The following is an 18,694-nucleotide window of genomic DNA, read 5'->3' as shown; positions in this document are numbered from 1 at the left end:
ATGGCCGCGGCGCCGAAATCTCTGCTTACAGAGATGGAAATGGCCGCAGGAAGCTGCCCTGCTGGCAAGGCGGGATGGCATAGAACGCGACAGGGTTGGGGTGTGCCCGACGAGGAGATCCCCACCGCTGTTCCCGAAGGGGGCGATTCAGGATTAACGGTAAAGTGACACTCAGCGCATTGAAGGTGTCGGTGATCAACGCCTCTTGCACCTCTTAGTTCTCGCAGCTACCTGCGCCCTTCACCCACACATTGGCTGGGTGATCTATTGCTGGGTGATCTATTGCCAAAGGTTGTCAGGAGTTTTTCAAATCCTCTGTAGGAGCATCCAGCATCCCTGAGGCGGCTTGAGCCTTCGAGCAAGACAGATGTTGGCCAGAATCCAAGGGAAATACTGCGCTTCCAGCCGGCTGGTTGGAGCATCAGGTCCTGCTCAGGAAACTCACCAGGGAAGTGCGGGCCCTCGTTTGCACCCACTGCCTGCCGTCTGCGGTTCTAAGGACTCTTCGTGGGCCACCACGGTGTAGCCAGGGGCCGTCACCACCATCCCCAGCAACATGGGGCAAGTGGGCGATGCCCTGTATTTTAAAAACCTCCTGGTGCAAAGTTCCACGTGCCCAGATCCGAGGCAGGTAAGTATGTGGGACTAGGTGCCCAGATTTTGTGCCACTTTTCCACCTCACTGATACTTGCTTCACTTTAGCTTCTCACTCCTTCACTCCTTTCTTCTTCTTCTTCTTCTTCTTCTTCTTCTTTAACCGAGTTATTTGGATCTGACATGTGGCTAGTCCGTCAGCTGAGGCATTTCACAAAACGGGTTCTAAATAATACTAGGGTTTTGCAAGCTGGTAATAGACTAAACACATTTGGGGAAATGCTATCCTGTTTTCTTGCTATGTGTGGGCCACAAATTTGATTCTGTATTTCTCGTAGCTAATAAAAGATAGGGAATGAGTTACACAATTTATAATGTCCAGAAAGAAAAACAAACAACAACAACAAAAACAAAAAACAAAAAACAACCAATAAGACAATTTAAAAAAAACAGCTATTTTAGATTCTAGGAGAACAAATATACCCCCCCCCACAGGGTTTGTAAAGAGAATGCTGTATAATGTTAGGATGAGCACTCTTAAAATAAACACGAGGCCTATTTTATATATGGATGGTCCCTATGGCTTCTCTCAGAAGAAAGAGAGGGCCTTAGTTGAAACTGTAACCAATTACAGCAAACCTATGGGAAGGCTGTAACAGAAAAGCCATGTCTCTGCTGGGCTCTCTAGAGCAGGGCTGTCCAATCCCATAGCCACTAGTCACGGATGGTTACTGAACACTTGAAATTTGTCTAGTCTAAACTGAAATGTGCATTTATATAAGTATGAAATACACTCCAAATTTTGAAGACTCACTAAGGGGAAAACAAAAGTAAAACATCTCAATGACTTACATATAAATTACATAAATGAGTAGAGCAGTCCCATGAAGAAATGATAATAATATAGATAAGTTAGATTGAATAGAACATATTAAATTAATTCCACTAGTTTCTTTTTGCTTTTCTAAAGATGGCTATTAAAAAATTTAGAGTTACATATATGGCTCCCAGTGTATTTCTATGAAACAGAGCTGCAACGTTTCTTAAACCACATATGCTAAGATATCAATAAATATGCATGACCAAAGGATGCCATAGTTTAACAATTTGGGAAACACTGTCTAAAGTTAGCCTTTTCTTGGTGTGTTCTGTATGATGATAATGTAACAAACTTGAAAAAAATTCCATAAATTAACACACTTGGGAAATGCCAAAATAAGCATAGAGGCCTTCTTGGGACTCTTTATAATGATAATAGGGATTTTCCAAGAACAGCTTCTCCTATGTAGCATTTCTTCAAGGTAATCAAAGACCCTTTTTCATCATGAACACAACACCCATTGATGGCATTCTGAAGGGCAGTTGAGGGAACGCTGGCCAGGAGGATAAAACTCAGGGGCCTTACCGTGGTCCCTCAGACTCCCTGTATGGCTTGTGGTTTGGCTCTGAAGTCCTTCCTTGCTTTTTACTCCAACTGACATCTAAACTGATATTTTCACCTGATTTCAAGTCCTTACCCCAGACTTAAGGAATCCTATTCTTTGAGACCATACTTTTTATCTTAACTTCGGCTGCATGATAAGCCACCCCAAAATACAGTGCATTGAAACAGCCACAATTTCACATGCTATGACATGGGTGAACTTTGAGGATCTTATGCTGACTGAAATAAGCCAGTTGCAATAATACAAGTACTGTATGATTCCACTTACATGAGATATCTAGAGTAGCCAAAAGCAGGGGCACAGAGAGTAGAATGATGGTTGCCAAGGGCTGTGGGGAGAGGGGCTGGGTAGTCATCAAATGGGTAACAGAGAGTTTCAGTTTGGCAAGATGAAAAACTTCTAGACCTCTGTGCCATGATAATGCTTGATTATAACAAATGCTACTGATCAGTGCACTTAAAAATGGTTAAGAGGGTGAATTTCGTATGTTTTTTTACCACAATTTAAAAAAACAAAATTTAAATTAAAAAAAAAAGCCAGCAGCAATTAATTTCATTCACAATTCCGTGGGTCAGCAGTTTGGGCTAGGTTGAGCTGGGTCCTTTTTCTACTGGTCTTGGCTGGGCTCCCTTACCCATCTATGGTCAGCTGCAGTCAAGGAGATTGTTTCTGGGAGTTTCTGGGAATTGCCGAGCTCGGGGCTGAGGCGGAGAGCATGACTGGCCACATGCTTCTCATCTTCCCTCAGGCTGGCCCCACTCACGTGACAGTCTTGGCATTCTGAGACCGTGAGAGCCAAAGCCTCATGGCCTGTTCATGATTGGGCTCAGAACTCGCCAGTGTCACACCAGCTGCATTCCATCAATTGAAGCAAATCACAAGGCCAGCTCAGATTCAAAGGGTGGGGTGAGCATCTCTATTGCCTGGTGAAAAGAGCTCAAAAGCTCTGTGGCCGTTTTTACAATGCTCCTTGCTTGTCCCATAACTCCATCTTCCAGAAAAATCCATCATTATCTGTCTCTTGTGTTTCCTACATACAGAAGCATCCCCCTTTGTACCTTTCCTTCACTATCTTAAACCCTTCTCCATCTTACCAGTACCATAGAATTACTCTATGCTTTTTGGTGGTGAATTTTCACATTGTCACTTTGCAAGGCTTCCTGTGCCCTCATCTCTCCACGTCTTTACTATATCTTTACGTATCCAAATATATATCCAATATATATCCATATATATATCTAAATGCTGGATATCCTAAAAAAATATTCTCCAAAAATGTTCTCTTGATTCTCCCCGCTTACCTGTGTCTTGCTTTTTTTTTTTAATGAATCTTTAAATCCAGATGCATTGTTGCCCACTCCTCAAGCCAGACTCCTTTTTTTTAATTTTTTATTTTTTATAAACATACATTTTTATCCCCAGGGGTACAGGTTTGTGAATCACCAGGTTTACACACTTCACAGCACTCACCAAAGCACATACTCTCTCCAATGTCCATAATCCCACCCCCTTCTCCCAAACCCCCTCCCCCCAGCGACCCTCAGTTTGTTTTGTGAGATTAAGAGTCACTTATGGTTTGTCTCCCTCCCAATCCCATCTTGTTTCATTTATTCTTCTCCTACCCACTTAAGCCCCCATGTTGCATCACCACTTCCTCATATCAGGGAGATCATATGATAGTTGTCTTTCTCTGCTTGACTTATTTCGCTAAGCATGATACGCTCTAGTTCCATCCATGTTGTCGCAAATGGCAAGATTTCATTTCTTTTGATGGCTACATAGTATTCCATTGTGTATATATACCACATCTTCTTGATCCATTCATCTGTTGATGGACATTTAGGTTCTTTCCATAGTTTGGCTATTGTGGACATTGCTGCTATAAACATTCGGGTGCTCGTGCCCCTTTGGATCACTACGTTTGTATCTTTAGCGTAAATACCCAGTAGTGCAATTGCTGGGTCATAGGGCAGTTCTATTTTCAATATTTTGAGGAACCTCCATGCTGTTTTCCAGAGTGGCTGCACCAGCTTGCATTCCCACCAACAGTGGAGGAGGGTTCCCCTTTCTCCGCATCCTCGCCAGCATCTGTCATTTCCTGACTTGTTGATTTTAGCCATTCTGACTGGTGTGAGGTGATATCTCATTGTGGTTTTGATTTGTATTTCCCTGATGCCGAGTGATATGGAGCACTTTTTCATGTGTCTGTTGGCCATCTGGATGTCTTCTTTGCAGAAATGTCTGTTCATGTCCTCTGCCCATTTCTTGATTGGATTATTTGTTCTTTGGGTGTTGAGTTTGCTAAGTTCTTTATAGATTCTGGACACTAGTCCTTTATCTGATATGTCGTTTGCAAATATCTTCTCCCATTCTTTCAGTTGTCTTTTGATTTTGTTAACTGTTTCCTTTGCTGTGCAAAAGCTTTTGATCTTGATGAAATCCCAATAGTTCATTTTTGCCCTTGCTTCCCTTGCCTTTGGCGTTGTTCCTAGGAAGATGTTGCTGCGGCTGAGGTCGAAGAGGTTGCTGCCTGTGTTCTCCTCAAGGATTTTGATGGATTCCTTTTGCACATTGAGGTCCTTCATCCATTTTGAGTCTATTTTTGTGTGTGGTGTAAGGAAATGGTCCAATTTCATTTTTCTGCATGTGGCTGTCCAATTTTCCCAGCACCATTTATTGAAGAGGCTGTCTTTTTTCCATTGGACATTCTTTCCTGCTTTGTCAAAGATCAGTTGACCATAGAGTTGAGGGTCTATTTCTGGGCTCTCTATTCTGTTCCATTGATCTATGTGTCTGTTTTTGTGCCAGTACCATGCTGTCTTGATGATGACAGCTTTGTAATAGAACTTGAAGTCCGGAATTGTGATGCCACCAACGTTGGCTTTCTTTTTCAATATCCCTTTGGCTATTCGAGGTCTTTTCTGGTTCCATATAAATTTTAGAATTCTTTGTTCCATTTCTTTGAAAAAGATGGATGGTACTTTGATAGGAATTGCATTAAATGTGTAGATTGCTTTAGGTAGCATAGACATTTTCACAATCTTTATTCTTCCAATCCAGGAGCATGGAACATTTTTCCATTTCTTTGTGTCTTCCTCAATTTCTTTCATGAGTACTTTATAGTTTTCTGAGTATAGATTCTGTGCCTCTTTGGTTAGGTTTATTCCTAGGTATCTTATGGTTTTGGGTGCAATTGTTACATGTATTATTTTTACAAAAACAAAAAGTTATATTAAAAAACAGATAAAATATGATAATTGAAAAAAGTAATGTGTGTCCTCATATTGAAAGTTAGCATTCAGGGAGGAGAAAGATGGTGGAGGAGTAGGAGACCTAAATTTCATCAGGTCTCAGGCATTCATCTAGATATTTATCAAGCCATTCTGAACACCTACAAACCCAACAGGAGATCCAAGAGAAGAAAAGCAACAATTCTAGGAACAGAAAAGCAACCACTTTCTGGAAGGTAGGATGTGTGGAGAAGTAAATCCAGGGCGGGAGGATAGACTGCAGTGGGGGTGGAGCTGGCTCCCAGCAAGCAGTGGAGCAGCAGAGCACAAAATCCGAACTTACGGAAGTCTGCTCCACTGAGGGAGGTCACTCCAGAGGCTAATTAAGGGATGGAGCCCTTGTGGGGACAGTGTAGTCTCAGGACCCACAGGGTCACAAAAAGACCAGGGGTGTCTGAGGGTGGTAGAGCTCCCAGGTACTGGAACAGGGAAGCAGGCTCCAGAGGTGGGGCCAAGGAGTTGGTTCTCAGCTCGAGCTCACCTTAAACTATGATCCCAGACACAGTCAGGCCACTGTTCTTCAAGCAGGGTCCCCACAAGTGGCGAATCCAGGGAGACCCCCTCCTTCCTCTTCCAGGAGGAGTGGCACAGAAGAGTGTGGCAGGAGTCTGCTGGATTTGGAGACTCCAGGCAGGGCTGTGTGCCCGAGATAGAGATGCTTGGTCACAGACTGGGTGAGCTCAGAGTGTAGCCAGAGACCAGGGAGATGGGAGGGATTGACTGCTTTTCTCTGAGGGCACACTGAAGAGTGGGGCCCCAAGCTCTTGGCTCCTATGGGGCCAGAGATTGGGAGGCCACCATTTTCATTCCTATCCTCTAAAGCTGTATGGAAAGAGTTCAGGGAACAAAAGCTCCCGACACCAAAAACCATGCAGATTACTTAGCCTGGCCCCCAGCAAAGGTGGTGCAATTCTGCCTCAGGCAAAGACATTTGAGAATCACGGCAAAATGTCCCTTCCCCAGAAGATCAGCAAAAACATCTGGCCAAGACCAAGTTCACCAATCAATGAGAACTGTGGAACTCCAGAACTAGGGGAATGCAACACATGGAATTCCAGGCTTTTTCTCCATGATTCCTTAGTTGTTCAAAGTTAAATTTTTTAAATGTTATTTTTTTCTTATTCTACTTTTAAAATTTTTCCTCTTTCTTATTTTAACCCTTTAAACAATTTTATCTTATCAATACCTTTAAAAAAATCTTTTAAAATTTTCATTGTTATAGTCATGTTGTATCCCTTCATTGTATTTAATTTTATTTTTTGTATACATATAGATTTTACTTTCTTTAAAATTTTGGGATACAGATTCCCCTAACAGATCAAAATATACCCTAAATCTAATGTGTGGCTTGTTCTAGTCTCCAGCCTGATCACATTCTTTACTCTTTTTTTTTTTCTTTTTTCAACCAACTTCTTTTTTTTTTTTAAGATTTTTATTTATTTATTTGACAGAGATCACAAGTAGGCAGAGAGGCAGGCAGAGAGAGAGGAGGAAGCAGGCTGCCTCCAAGCAGAGAGCCTGATGCAGGGCTTGATCCCAGGACCCTGGGACCATGAATTGAGCCGAAGGCAGAGGCTTTAACAAACTGAGCCACCCAGGTGCCCCTCAACCAACTTATTATCTTACAAATTCCTTTTTAAGAATCTTTTTTAAAATTTTTATCTTTATAGCCATGGTCCATCCCTTCATCATGTTTACTCTTATTTTTGTATATATACAATTTTTCTTTCTTTTAAAATTTTGATATATATACTATATATATAGTTATATATATATATATATATATATATATATATACTATATATAGTACTTTTTATATATATATAGTTCTCTCTCTCTCTCTCTATATATATATATATAGTTTTTTCCCTCTCCTTTCTTCTTTTCCCAGTTTCAGGGCTCTTCTGGTTTGGTTAGTGTTTATTTTTCTGGGATTGTTGCTACCATTTTGGTGTTTTGTTCTCTCATCTGGATAAAATGACATGCCAGAAAACTAACCCAAAAAAAAAAAAAAAAGAATAAGAGGCAGTACCAATGGCTAGGGACCTATTCAATATAGAAATTAGCAAGATGTCAGAACTAGAGTTCAGAATGATAATTATCAAGGTGGTAGCTGGGCTCACAAATAAGCATGGAAATTACTAGAGAATCCCTCTCTGGAGAAATAAAAGAACTAAACTAAAAAAATATATATATATATATATATTTATTTATTTATTTATTTTACTTCTTTTATATAAAAGAACTAAAATATAACCAAGCTGAAATCATAAAAGCTATTAATGAGGTGCAATAAAAAATAGAGGCTCTTATTGCTAGGATACATGAGGCAGAAGAGAGAATTATTGATATAGAAGACCAAATGATGGAGAATAAAGAAGCTGAGAAAAAGAGAGATAAACAACTGGACCACGAGGGGAGAATTCAAGAGATAAGTGATACCATAAGACAAAACAATATTAGAATAATTGTTATCCCAGAAGAAGAAGAAAGAGAGAGGGGGCAGAAGGTATATGGGAGCAAATTATAGCAGAGAATTTCCCTAATATGGCAAAGGAAACAAACATCAAAATCCAGGGGGCACAGAGAACCCCCCTCAAAATCAATAAAAAATAGGTTCACAACCCATCATCTAATAGTAAAACTTAAAAGTCTTAGTGACAAAGAGAAAATCCTGAAAGCAGCTCGGGACAAGTGTTCTATAACATACAATGGTAGAAATATTATATTGGCAGCACACCTCTCACAGAGACCTGGCAGGCCAGAAAGGACTGGCATGATATATTCAGAGCAATAAATGAGAAAAACATGCATCCAAGAGTACTATATCCTGCTAGGCTGTCATTGAAAATAGAGGGAGAGATAAAAACAAACAAACAAACAAAACAAAAAACTTCCAGGGCAAACAAAAACTAAAAAAATTTGAAAACATCAAACCAGCTCTCCAGGAAATATTGAAAGGGATCTTCTAAGCAAAGAGAGAGCCTAAAAGTAACAGACCAGAAAGGAATAGAGAGAATATACAGTAGAAGTCACCTTACAGGCAATCCAATGGCACTAAATTCATATACTTCAATGTTGACCTGAATATAAATGGGCTAAATGCCCCAATCAAAAGACACAGGGGATCAGAATGGATAAAAAAAAAAAAAAACAAACCAAGACCCATCAATATGTTGTATACAAGAAATTCATTTTAGACCCAAAGACACCTCCAGTTTAAAAGTGAGGGAGGGAACACAATTTACTATGCTAATGGACATCAAAAGAAAACTGGGGTGGCAATCCTTATGTCAAATTAGATTTTAAGTAAAAGACTATAATGAGAGATGAGGAAGGACACTCTATCATATGTAAGGGGTCTGTCCAACAAGAAGATCTAACAGTTTTAAATATCTATGGCCCTAACATGGGAGCAGCCTACTATATAAAAATTAATAACAAAATCAAAGAAACACATTAACAATAATATAATAATAGTAGGGGACTTTAACAACCCCTCACTGAAATGGACAGATCATCCAAGCAAAAGGTCAACAAGGAAATAAAGGCTTTAAATGACACACTGGACCATCACAGAACATTCCACCCCAAAGCGACAGAATACACATTCTTCTTGAGGGCACATAGAACATTCTCCAGAATAGATCACATCCTGGGTCACAAATCATGTCTCAACTGGTACCAAAAGACAGGGATCATTCCTTGCATATTTTCAGACCACAATACTCTGAAGATAGAACTCAATCACAAGAGGAAAGTTGGAAAGAACTCAAATACATGGAGGCTAAAGAGCATTTTACTAAAGAATGAACAGGCCAATTAGGAAATTAAAGAAGAATTTTTAAAATTCATGGAAACAAATGAAAATGAAAACACAACTGTTCAAAACCTTTGGGACATAGCAAAGGTGGTTCTGAGAGGAAAGTATATAGCAATACAAGCCTTTCTCAAGAAAGGTCTAAAGTACACAGCCTAGCCCTACACCTAAAGGAGCTGGAGAACAAACAGAAAAGAAATCCTAAACCCAGCAGGAGAAGAGAAATAATAAAGATTAGAGCAGAAATCAATGAAATAGAAACCAAAAGAACAGTAGAACAAATCAACAAAACTAGGAGCTGGTTCTTTGAAAGAATTAATAAGATTGATAAACCCCTAGCCAGACTTATCAAAAAGAAAAGAGAAAGGACCCAAATTAATGAAATCATGAATGAAAGAGAAGAGATCACAACCAACACCAAATACAAATGATTATAAAAACACATTATGAGCAACTATACACCAGCAAATTTGACAATCTGGAAGAAATGGATACATTCCTAGAGACATATAAACTACCACAACTGAACCCGGAAGAAATAGAAAACCTGAACAGCCCCATAACCAGTAAGGAGATTGAAGCAGTCATCAAAAATCTCCCAAGAAACAAGAGCTTAGGGCCAGATGGCTACCCATGAGAATTCTACCAAACATTTAAAGAAGAATTAATACCTATTCTCCTGAAACTGTTCCAAAAAATAGAAATGGAAGGAAAACTTCCAAACTCATTTTATGAGGCCAACATTACCTTGATCCCAAAACCAGACAAAGACCCCATCAAGGGGTGCCTGGGTGGCTCAGTGGGTTAAAGCCTCTGCTTTCAGCTCAGGTCATGATCCCAGAGTCCTGGGATCGAGCCCCACATCGGGCTCTCTGCTCAGCAGGGAGCCTGCTTCCCCCCCCCCCGCCTGCCTCTCTGCCTACTTGTGATCTCTCTCTGTCAAATAAATAAATAAAATTTTTTTAAAAAGACCCCATCAAAAAGGAGAATTACAGACCAATATCCTTGATGAACACAGATGCAAAAATTCTCACCTAAATACTAGCCAATAGGATCCAACAGTACATTAAAAGGATTATTCACCAGAAACAAGTGGGATTTATTCCTGGGCTGCAAGGTTGGTTCAACATCTGCAAATCAATCAGTGTGATACAAAGCATTAATAAAAGAAAGAATAAGAACCATATGGTAATCTCAGTAGAGAATTTGACAAAGTACAGCATCCTTTCTTAATTAAAACTCTTCACACTGTATGGATAGAGGGCACATATCTCAATATCATCAAAGCCATCCAAGAAAAACCCACAGTGAATATCATTCTCAATGGGGAAAAACTGAGAGCTTTTTTCCTAAGGTCAGAAACATAGCAGGGTGGTCCACTATCACCACTGCTATTCAACATAGTACTAGAACTCCTGGCCTCAGCAATCAGACAACAAAAAGAAATTAAAGGCATCCAAATTGGCAAAGAAAAAGTCAAACTCTCACTCTTTGTAGATGATATGATACTTTATGTGGAAAACCCAAAAGACTCTACTTCAAAACTGCTAGAACTCATACCGGAATTCAAGTGTCAGGATATAAAATCAATACATAGAAATCAGTTGCATTTCTATACAACAACAATGTGACAGAAGAAAAAGTAATTAAGGAGTTGATCCCATTTACAACTGCACCAAAAACCATAAAATACCTAGGAATAAACCTAACCAAAGAGGCAAAAAATCTGTACTCAGAAAACTCATGAAAAGTAAAGTACTTATGAAAGAAATTGAGGAAGACACAAAGAAATGGAAAAGCATTCCATGCCCATGGATTGGAAGAAAAAAAATTTTGTGAAAATGTCTATGCTACCTAAAGCAATATACACATTTAATGCAATCCCTATCAAAATACCATCAATTTTTTTCAAGGAAATGGAACAAATAATCCTAAAATTTATATGGAACCAGAAAGGACCCCGAATAGCCAGAGGAATGTTGAAAAAGAAAGCCAAAGTTTGTGGCATCACAATTCCAGACTTCAAACTTTATTACAAAGCTGTCATCATCAAGACAGTATGGTACACAAATAGATACATAGATCAGTGGAACAGAACACAGAGCCCAGAAATGGACCCTTAACTCTATGGTAAATTAATCTTTGACAAAGCAGGAAAGAATGTCTAATGGAAAAAAACAGTCTTTTCAACAAATGGTGTTGGGAAAATTTTACAGCCACATGCAGAAAAATGAAAATGGACCATTTCCTTACACCACGCAGAAAAATAGTCTCAAATAGACAAACAATAGAGACTCTTAATCTCATAAAACAAACTGATGTTTGCTGGGGGGTGGAGTGGTAGGGATAGGGTGGCTGGGTGATGGACATTGGGGAGGGTATGTGCTGTGGTGAGTGCTGTGAAATGTGTAAGCCTGATGATTCACAGATCTGCACCCCTGGGGCAAATAATACATTATATGTTAATAAAAGAAAAGAAAGAAAGGGAAAATGGTAATTATGATTAAATTGACTTAGACTTCAATGAATTCTCTTATCTTCAAAACCACTAATGTAAAGCTCTTTGGAGAAAGCAGAACATTCTTCATTATTAGAGATGTGGTTTGGGTGGTAAGCATGGGCAAAATTAGAAAAGCAGCCTTCCTCTATGATTCTGTCCTATTGATTTGTATTCCAGTCTGGGATGCTTATTTATGTAAAACTTTGTAAGTGCTGAGGGATGTCTGTCTAGCCAGGTCTGCATCTTCCCAGTTGCTCTCCCTAATGAGTTATACTATCAAGACAGAATTTTCTTGACTTCTGCTAGAATAAAAAAGTGTGATGTTTATCTGTAATATGCCTGCTAACTAACTTCAATCCTTTTATTTCTGGAGTTGGTATTTCTCATTTTTTGTCACCCAATATCTTTGTACACTATATCTACTATTTGATAATTTCTTCCTTACAAATCCCACTTTTCCAAGTGGAAGTCAGAAACTCCCATTTCCTGTCTCACTCAGTGCTAGTGAACAGGCCTGTGACCTAGAATCTACCAATCAGTGTGAGTCTTGGACTTCAACATGAGAGGTGGCCATATGTGAGAGAATCTACCTTCTAAGAAGTGCAGTGATGGATGTGACTTCTTCCTGGGGAGCAATGGTAACCTGCTGGCATAGTCTTGAGTGTTACTGGTTGTAGACAATTGGACACTGTGCTATCTCAACTAAAGCCATTTCCACAGGAGACAGGCACTGTCTCCATCTCTTTCAGTCTTCCAGAGATTCTGTGTACCAAAACATACTTTAATAAGTTCAATTATTGCTTAGATTAATCAGAGTACAATTTGTTACTAAAAACTAAGAACTCTGGCCACGTATAAAAAAATCTATGGCTAGGGAGCCTGCATGGCTCAGTTGGTTAAGCATCTACCTTGGTCTTAGGTCATGATCCCAGGGTTCTGGGATCAAGTCCTGCATCAGACTCCCTGTTCATTGGGTATTCTGTTTCTCCCTCTGCCCCTCACCTTGCTCATGCGCACTCTCTCTTGCACATGCTCTCTCTCTCTCAAATAAATTAATAAAATCTTAAAAAAAAAACAACAACCCTGTAGCTAACATCATACTCAATGGTGAAAAGCTGAAAGCTTTCCCTGTAAATCAGGAATAAGGCAAGGATTCTTCCTTTTGCCACTTCTATTCAGCATAGAACTGGAAGTCCTAGCTAGAGATTTTAGGCAAGACAAAAAGTGAAATTCTTCACAGAAGAAAAACAAAAGTCACTAGAATGAAAAGGCAGCCTATGGAATGAGAAAAAAAAAATTGCAAACCATAAATTTGGGTTAATATCCAATATATATAAAGAAGAATTCCTATAACTCAATAACAAAAAAATCCAAACAATCTTAACTAAAAATAGGCAAAACTGTTCAAAGATAACATCTAAAGGGCCAAAAGGAACATCAAAAGATGCTCAACATCACTAATCATCAGGGAAATGCAAATCAAAACTGTAATGAGAAATCACCTCAAACCTGTTAGAATGGCTATCATCAAGAAGATAAAAGATAGCAAGTGTTGGCAAGGATCAGAAGAAAAGGAAACCCTTGTGCACTGTTGGTGGGAATGTAAATTGGCTCAGCCACAATAGAAAACAATAAGGGGATTCCTCAAAGAATTAAAATTAGAACCACTAGCAATACCACTTCTGGGTCTGTATCCAAAGTAAATTAAAATGAGATATTGAAAAGATATCTGCACTCCCATGTTATTGCAGCATTATTCACAATAGCCAAGATAAGGGAAACAACCTAAGTGTCTATTAACAGATGAATGGATGAAGATTTTTATATGTATGTACACAAATACACACACACACATACACACACAAAGTGGAAAATTATTCAGCTACGAGAAAGAAGGAAATCCTGCCATTTGTGACAACATGGATGGAGCTTGAGGACATTATGCTAAGTGAAATAAGTCACAAAACAAATACTGCATGATTTCACTTAAACAAGGTACCTAAAGTAGTCAAACTCTTTGAAACAGAAATTAGAATGGTGCTTGCCAGGGGTTGGGGGTGAGGGAAAATGGGTAGTGGATGTTCAATGAGTATAGACTTCTAGTCATTCAAGATGAAAGTTCTAGAGATCTGTTGCACAATTATGTGATTATAGTGCTGAACTGAACTATATACTGAACTATACACTTAAAAATGGTTAAGATGGTAAATTTTATGTTATATGCTTTTTAAAAATTAAGAATGGATTCCCTGAGGAATTCTATCAAACTTTCAAAGAAGAAATAACACCTATTCTCCTAAAGCTGTTTCAAAAAATTGAAGCAGAAGGAAAACTTCCAGACTCTTTCTATGAAGCCAGCATTACCCTGATCCCCAAACCAGGCAAAGACCCTACCAAAAAGGAGAATTTCAGACCAATATCACTGATGAATATGGATGCTAAGATTCTCAACAAGATCCTAGCAAACAGGATCCAACAGCACATTAAAAAGATTATCCACCATGACCAGGTGGGATTCATCCCTGGGCTACAAGGATGGTTCAACATTCGCAAATCAAACAATGTGATAGAACAAATTAATAAGAGAAGAGGGAAGAACCACATGGTCCTCTCAATTGATGCAGAAATAGCATTTGACAAAATCCTGATTAAAACGCTTCAACGTATAGGGGTAGAGAGAACATTCCTGAACTTCATAAAATCTATCTATGAAAGACCCACAGCAAATATCATCCTCAATGGGAAAAAGCTTGCAGCCTTCCCGTTGAGATCAGGAACACGACAAGGATGCCCACTCTTACCACCCTTGTTCAACATAGTATTAAAAGTCCTAGCAACAGCAATCAGGCAACAAAGAGAAATAAAAGGTATCCAAATTAACAAGGAAGAAGTCAAACTTTCTCTCTTCTTTAGAAGTTATTTAAGTTCGTATTTCAACTTTATTTTGGATAGTAAACTTTATTTGTTTGGGTTCAGTTCAAGAAAGCCTTCTAAACAAGTCCTCTGAAAAGTAGGCAGACTAAAGATGAGTGTCTCTTGAACAAGTGACACATAGAGGAGATGGGGACAAGTCTTCATTCACCGGAACAGCTGGGAGATCTCATAGCCAGACTAGATGTTGGAGATGCCAACAATTACTATGACCAAAGCAATGAGCCTGGGCTTATTGATCTACTTGGCCTCCTGTTTGTAAGCTTCACATATTTCCTATACACAAGTAGAAGAAAGTCTATGAATATCAACTTGGAGTTGACTTCCATGACAACTCTTTGAATTAAATTAATCTTTCCCATTTTTCATTCTCCAGCATTCTCACTGGAATAGGGTCCTTCATCTCCAACTGAGGTCATAAGGAGCTAGGTTTTCTGCATACCTCAGTGATTTTTCACAGGAGACATGTTGTAGGCTTTCCAGTCAAAATGATATGGAACATGGCTCGGGTGCCCCAGGATCCTGGAGAAATGCTTATCCTGAGGAAGACTCCCACAAGGACAACTGTATTCCCAGTCAAAGTCCAGCCCGTTAAACTCAGACCAAAGCAGGAATTTGATGATTAAGGCAGTGAAGGTCTGGTGGCTCTCAGTAGTGGAAACCATGGCAGTGAAGCTGAGGGAGACCCAAGGAAGGCGGGGTGAGGGGAATCCTTGGTTTGCCGAAAACCTTGTCGTAAAATCAGTGAGGGAAGTCATCTCAAAAAAGAGTTCTAAAATTCTAGCCACCAAAAGCCAGAAGAGTTTGCAGCTGACTGTTTTGAGGGGGAAAAAAAAAGCAAAGATTTGTTAGTACAAATGGAAAGACCATTCATTTCAACTTTAGCTGTTATCGGGATTGAGAAGCCGGGAGAAGTCTGATGCAGCCTCTCATACTAGTTTTCTTCATTCTCAACCTTATTCCTAAATTGTGAGAGCGGTTGGAGTAGGTGGCCTGAGGTTGATATGTTTCAATGTCTCTACAGTTCTAATTACACCCCTTGGAGTGGAGCCCCTGACTGAGGACACTGAGTGCATCATCAGTGTCAGCTTTTGTTGGATTCCAAGTGGAAGATTGTTTTCATCTGAGTCCACAAGTACTTGGACTTTGCTAAATTTCCTTGGCAACTGAGCTGGACTTTAATCGACAACCACGTCTTGTGAGCCAGCCTTTCCTCTTAATGTTAGAGTCACCACTGCACTGGAAATAATAAGAAAGCTTGGAACGTAACTTGCGCTGCTTGCTGGCTTATTTAGGATGGCTGCCTAGAGCCTGCTCTGGAAGGTTTTGCTCAAACTGTGCTTGAAGGTTAAAAGATTTTGATCCTTGGTCTTTTTACTATTTACTCGTTTTCAGGTCATTGAAAGCTAGGTAGGGTCACACACTGCATTCACAGCTAGTGATCTCATCCTGCATCTCAGCAAAGGCTTAGATCAGGGGAGTACAGGAACAGGGGTTGATACCCTCAGGTGAAGGGGTATGCTTGAAGTGGGCCAACTTGAAGTGGCCCAGACCTGGCTGGTACTGGGCCCAGTTGGTAAAGTAGTGTCAGCTGTTAGGCAGAATCTATTATCTGAGGGGTGAGAAACTATCGCATAAAAGCTCCCCGGAGAGTCATAGGTATCTTCAGAAACTACAGATTCCCAGATAAGTTTCCTGTTAACTCTCAGATGGAAGCAGAAATTCTGCATGAGAACCTTGTGTATTGCGACAAACCCATAATTAGCAGGCAGTTCAAGAAGATATCTCTTAAAGGTAGTGCTGTCCCTCCAAGAGAGAATTAAAGAACCTTAGAAATCAGTGCCTTAAGCCTGGAATGAAATCTTACAGCTAGTAAGCTTTGAGTTAGATGTATTCCAGCCTCTTCTACATGTTAATAATAGCAATTATTAATGCTGACTTGGCACTTGTTATATACCAAGAATTGTTCTGAGTAATTTACTTAAATTCATTCATTAATCCTCACCAAAACCCTATGAGGTGGGTCCTATTATTACTTCCATCTTATTTATTTGGAAACTAAAACACAGAAAGAATAAAGGTAGAAGTCTATTTAGCACTTAAAGCTGTCTCCTGAGGGCGCCTGGGTGGCTCAGTTGGTTAAGGGATGGCCTTCAGCTCAGGTCATGATCCGGGAGTCCCAGGATTGAGTCCCACATCGGGCTCCCTTACTAGTCTTACTAGAAGCTCACTAGTCTGCTTCTCCCTCTGACCTTCTTCCCTTTCATGCTCTCTCTCTCTTTCAAATAAATAAAGGAAATCTTAAAAAAAAAAAAAAAAAAAAAGCTGTCTCTCTGAGTAATAATTTCACCCAGAGGGAAATGAACCATCTGCTAGTAGTAAAGAATCCTGGCTCCTGGTTTGGATTCTGCAATGAACTCTTTATATTTCTTAGGACAAGTCATACAACTCACCTCTGTCTTAGTTAACTGGTCTGTGAGATAGGGTATGAATGCTTTTCCTGTTACCCTCTCAGAGAAGAGCTGTTTCAAAGATCCAGTAAGATGAAGATTTGAAAATGCTTTAACAGAGCCAAGGACACCATGTGCATGATTTATCCATATTATTTTTTATTGTTAACATTAATTTTCAAGACCAGTGTCAGTTCATTTCAGCTTTGGGATTTTTAGGTCCATGATCCCAATCCTTCAAATTTGGTTAAAGAATTTCAAACTCCCTAAAATATTTTTTCTTCTGGGGGCACCTGGGTGGCTAGGTTGGTTGGGCAACTGCCTTTGGCTCAGGTCATGATTCCAGAGTGTCAGGATCCTGTCCGACATTGGGCTCCCAAGTTCCCATGACTTCTCCCTTTTCATGTTCTCTCACTCTCTCTCTCTTAAATAAATAAATAAAATATTTTTAAAAACTTAATGTTCGAAGTAGAAAGAAAAAGGGCCATGCTGAATTTCCAAATTATGAAGACAGAAACAAACAATATGGTAACCCATCCAAAGAATGCATACCTATGCCAGCAGTAAGCACAAGAAGCAGATCCTGAAACAACAGAGAGAATAATGAGCTAGAGGAAGAGCAGCATTTGTAAACTCGGGCTTCACTTGTAAGAAACTTTTCCTATTTTTTCTCTTTGAGTCTCTTTATTTTAATATTTTATTTTTATTAACATAAAATGTATTATTTGTTTTGGGGTAGAGGTCTGTGAATCATCAGTCTTACACCACAGCACTCACCATAGCACATACCTTTCCCAATATCCATGACCCAGCCACCCTATCCCTCCAACCCCCCTCCCCTCCTGCAACCCTCAGTTTGTTTCCTAAGATTAAGAGCTCTTTGACTATTTTTTAAAAGATTTATTTATTTATTTATTCATGAGAGATAGATAGAGAGAGAGAGAGAGAGAGACAGAGGGAGAAGCAGACTCCCCACTGAGCAAGGAGACTGATACGGGGCTTGATCTCAGGACTTGGGATCATGACCTGAGCTGAAGGCAGACGCTTAACCAACTGAGCCACCCAGGAGCCCCTCTTTGAGTCTTTTTAATATTCTCTGTAGACTCCCAACCTACTGAGGCTGATAAACTTCAGGGTTTCTCCTGAAAGTCCACTCCTCTCTGCTCCTACTCACAAGACCATTAAGATGCCATAGCCTGAGGCTTGTGAAGGGAGGGAGACTGCAGGGTTGACCCTATCACTGGGGATGGGACTATGTCCCTGTACTTTTGCCAAAGGTGACCATCTCAGGAAATTTGTTTGAAAGTTTTAAAGGGGCAAAAAAACAAGAGGGAGAGAGTGGCTCACAGGCACAGAGAGTTGTGGTAGTTCTTCCCAGTGAGGATGGTGAGGTTGGCCATCTTGCCTCAGTGGTATAGACTACCTCATCCAACTTGCCTTTTAGAGCCTTCTTCTCCTCTCTTATGACTTACGAGATTCTTCTTTATCGTGATTGCCTCTAAAGTAAATGTTGATCTTGATAGTGCTTACAAAACTCAAACCCATTTAAGAACCCGTTATTGTCCAGGAAACCATGCTATCAAGATTGAGCTTGAGCCCAGGAACCACACCTATAAGCTCCATTATGGAGTAGCTTACATAATTCAAAATGATTTGTGTAGTGG

General features: G+C 39.8%; 1 protein-coding gene across 1 annotated transcript in view; it reads left to right on the top strand.

The window, feature by feature from the left end:
• The window catches only part of CHIA (chitinase acidic), a 52,850-nt gene continuing 34,156 nt past the window's right edge, over window positions 1-18,694 (top strand). Inside the window, 2 exon segments of the mRNA XM_032302463.1 lie at window positions 1-159; window positions 527-631. Coding sequence (XP_032158354.1) covers window positions 1-159; window positions 527-631 — 264 coding nt within the window.

The sequence above is a fragment of the Mustela erminea genome, chromosome 10 (assembly GCF_009829155.1).
Source record: "Mustela erminea isolate mMusErm1 chromosome 10, mMusErm1.Pri, whole genome shotgun sequence".
Lineage (NCBI taxonomy): Eukaryota > Metazoa > Chordata > Mammalia > Carnivora > Mustelidae > Mustela > Mustela erminea.
This window is presented reverse-complemented; position numbering and strand designations above follow the sequence as displayed.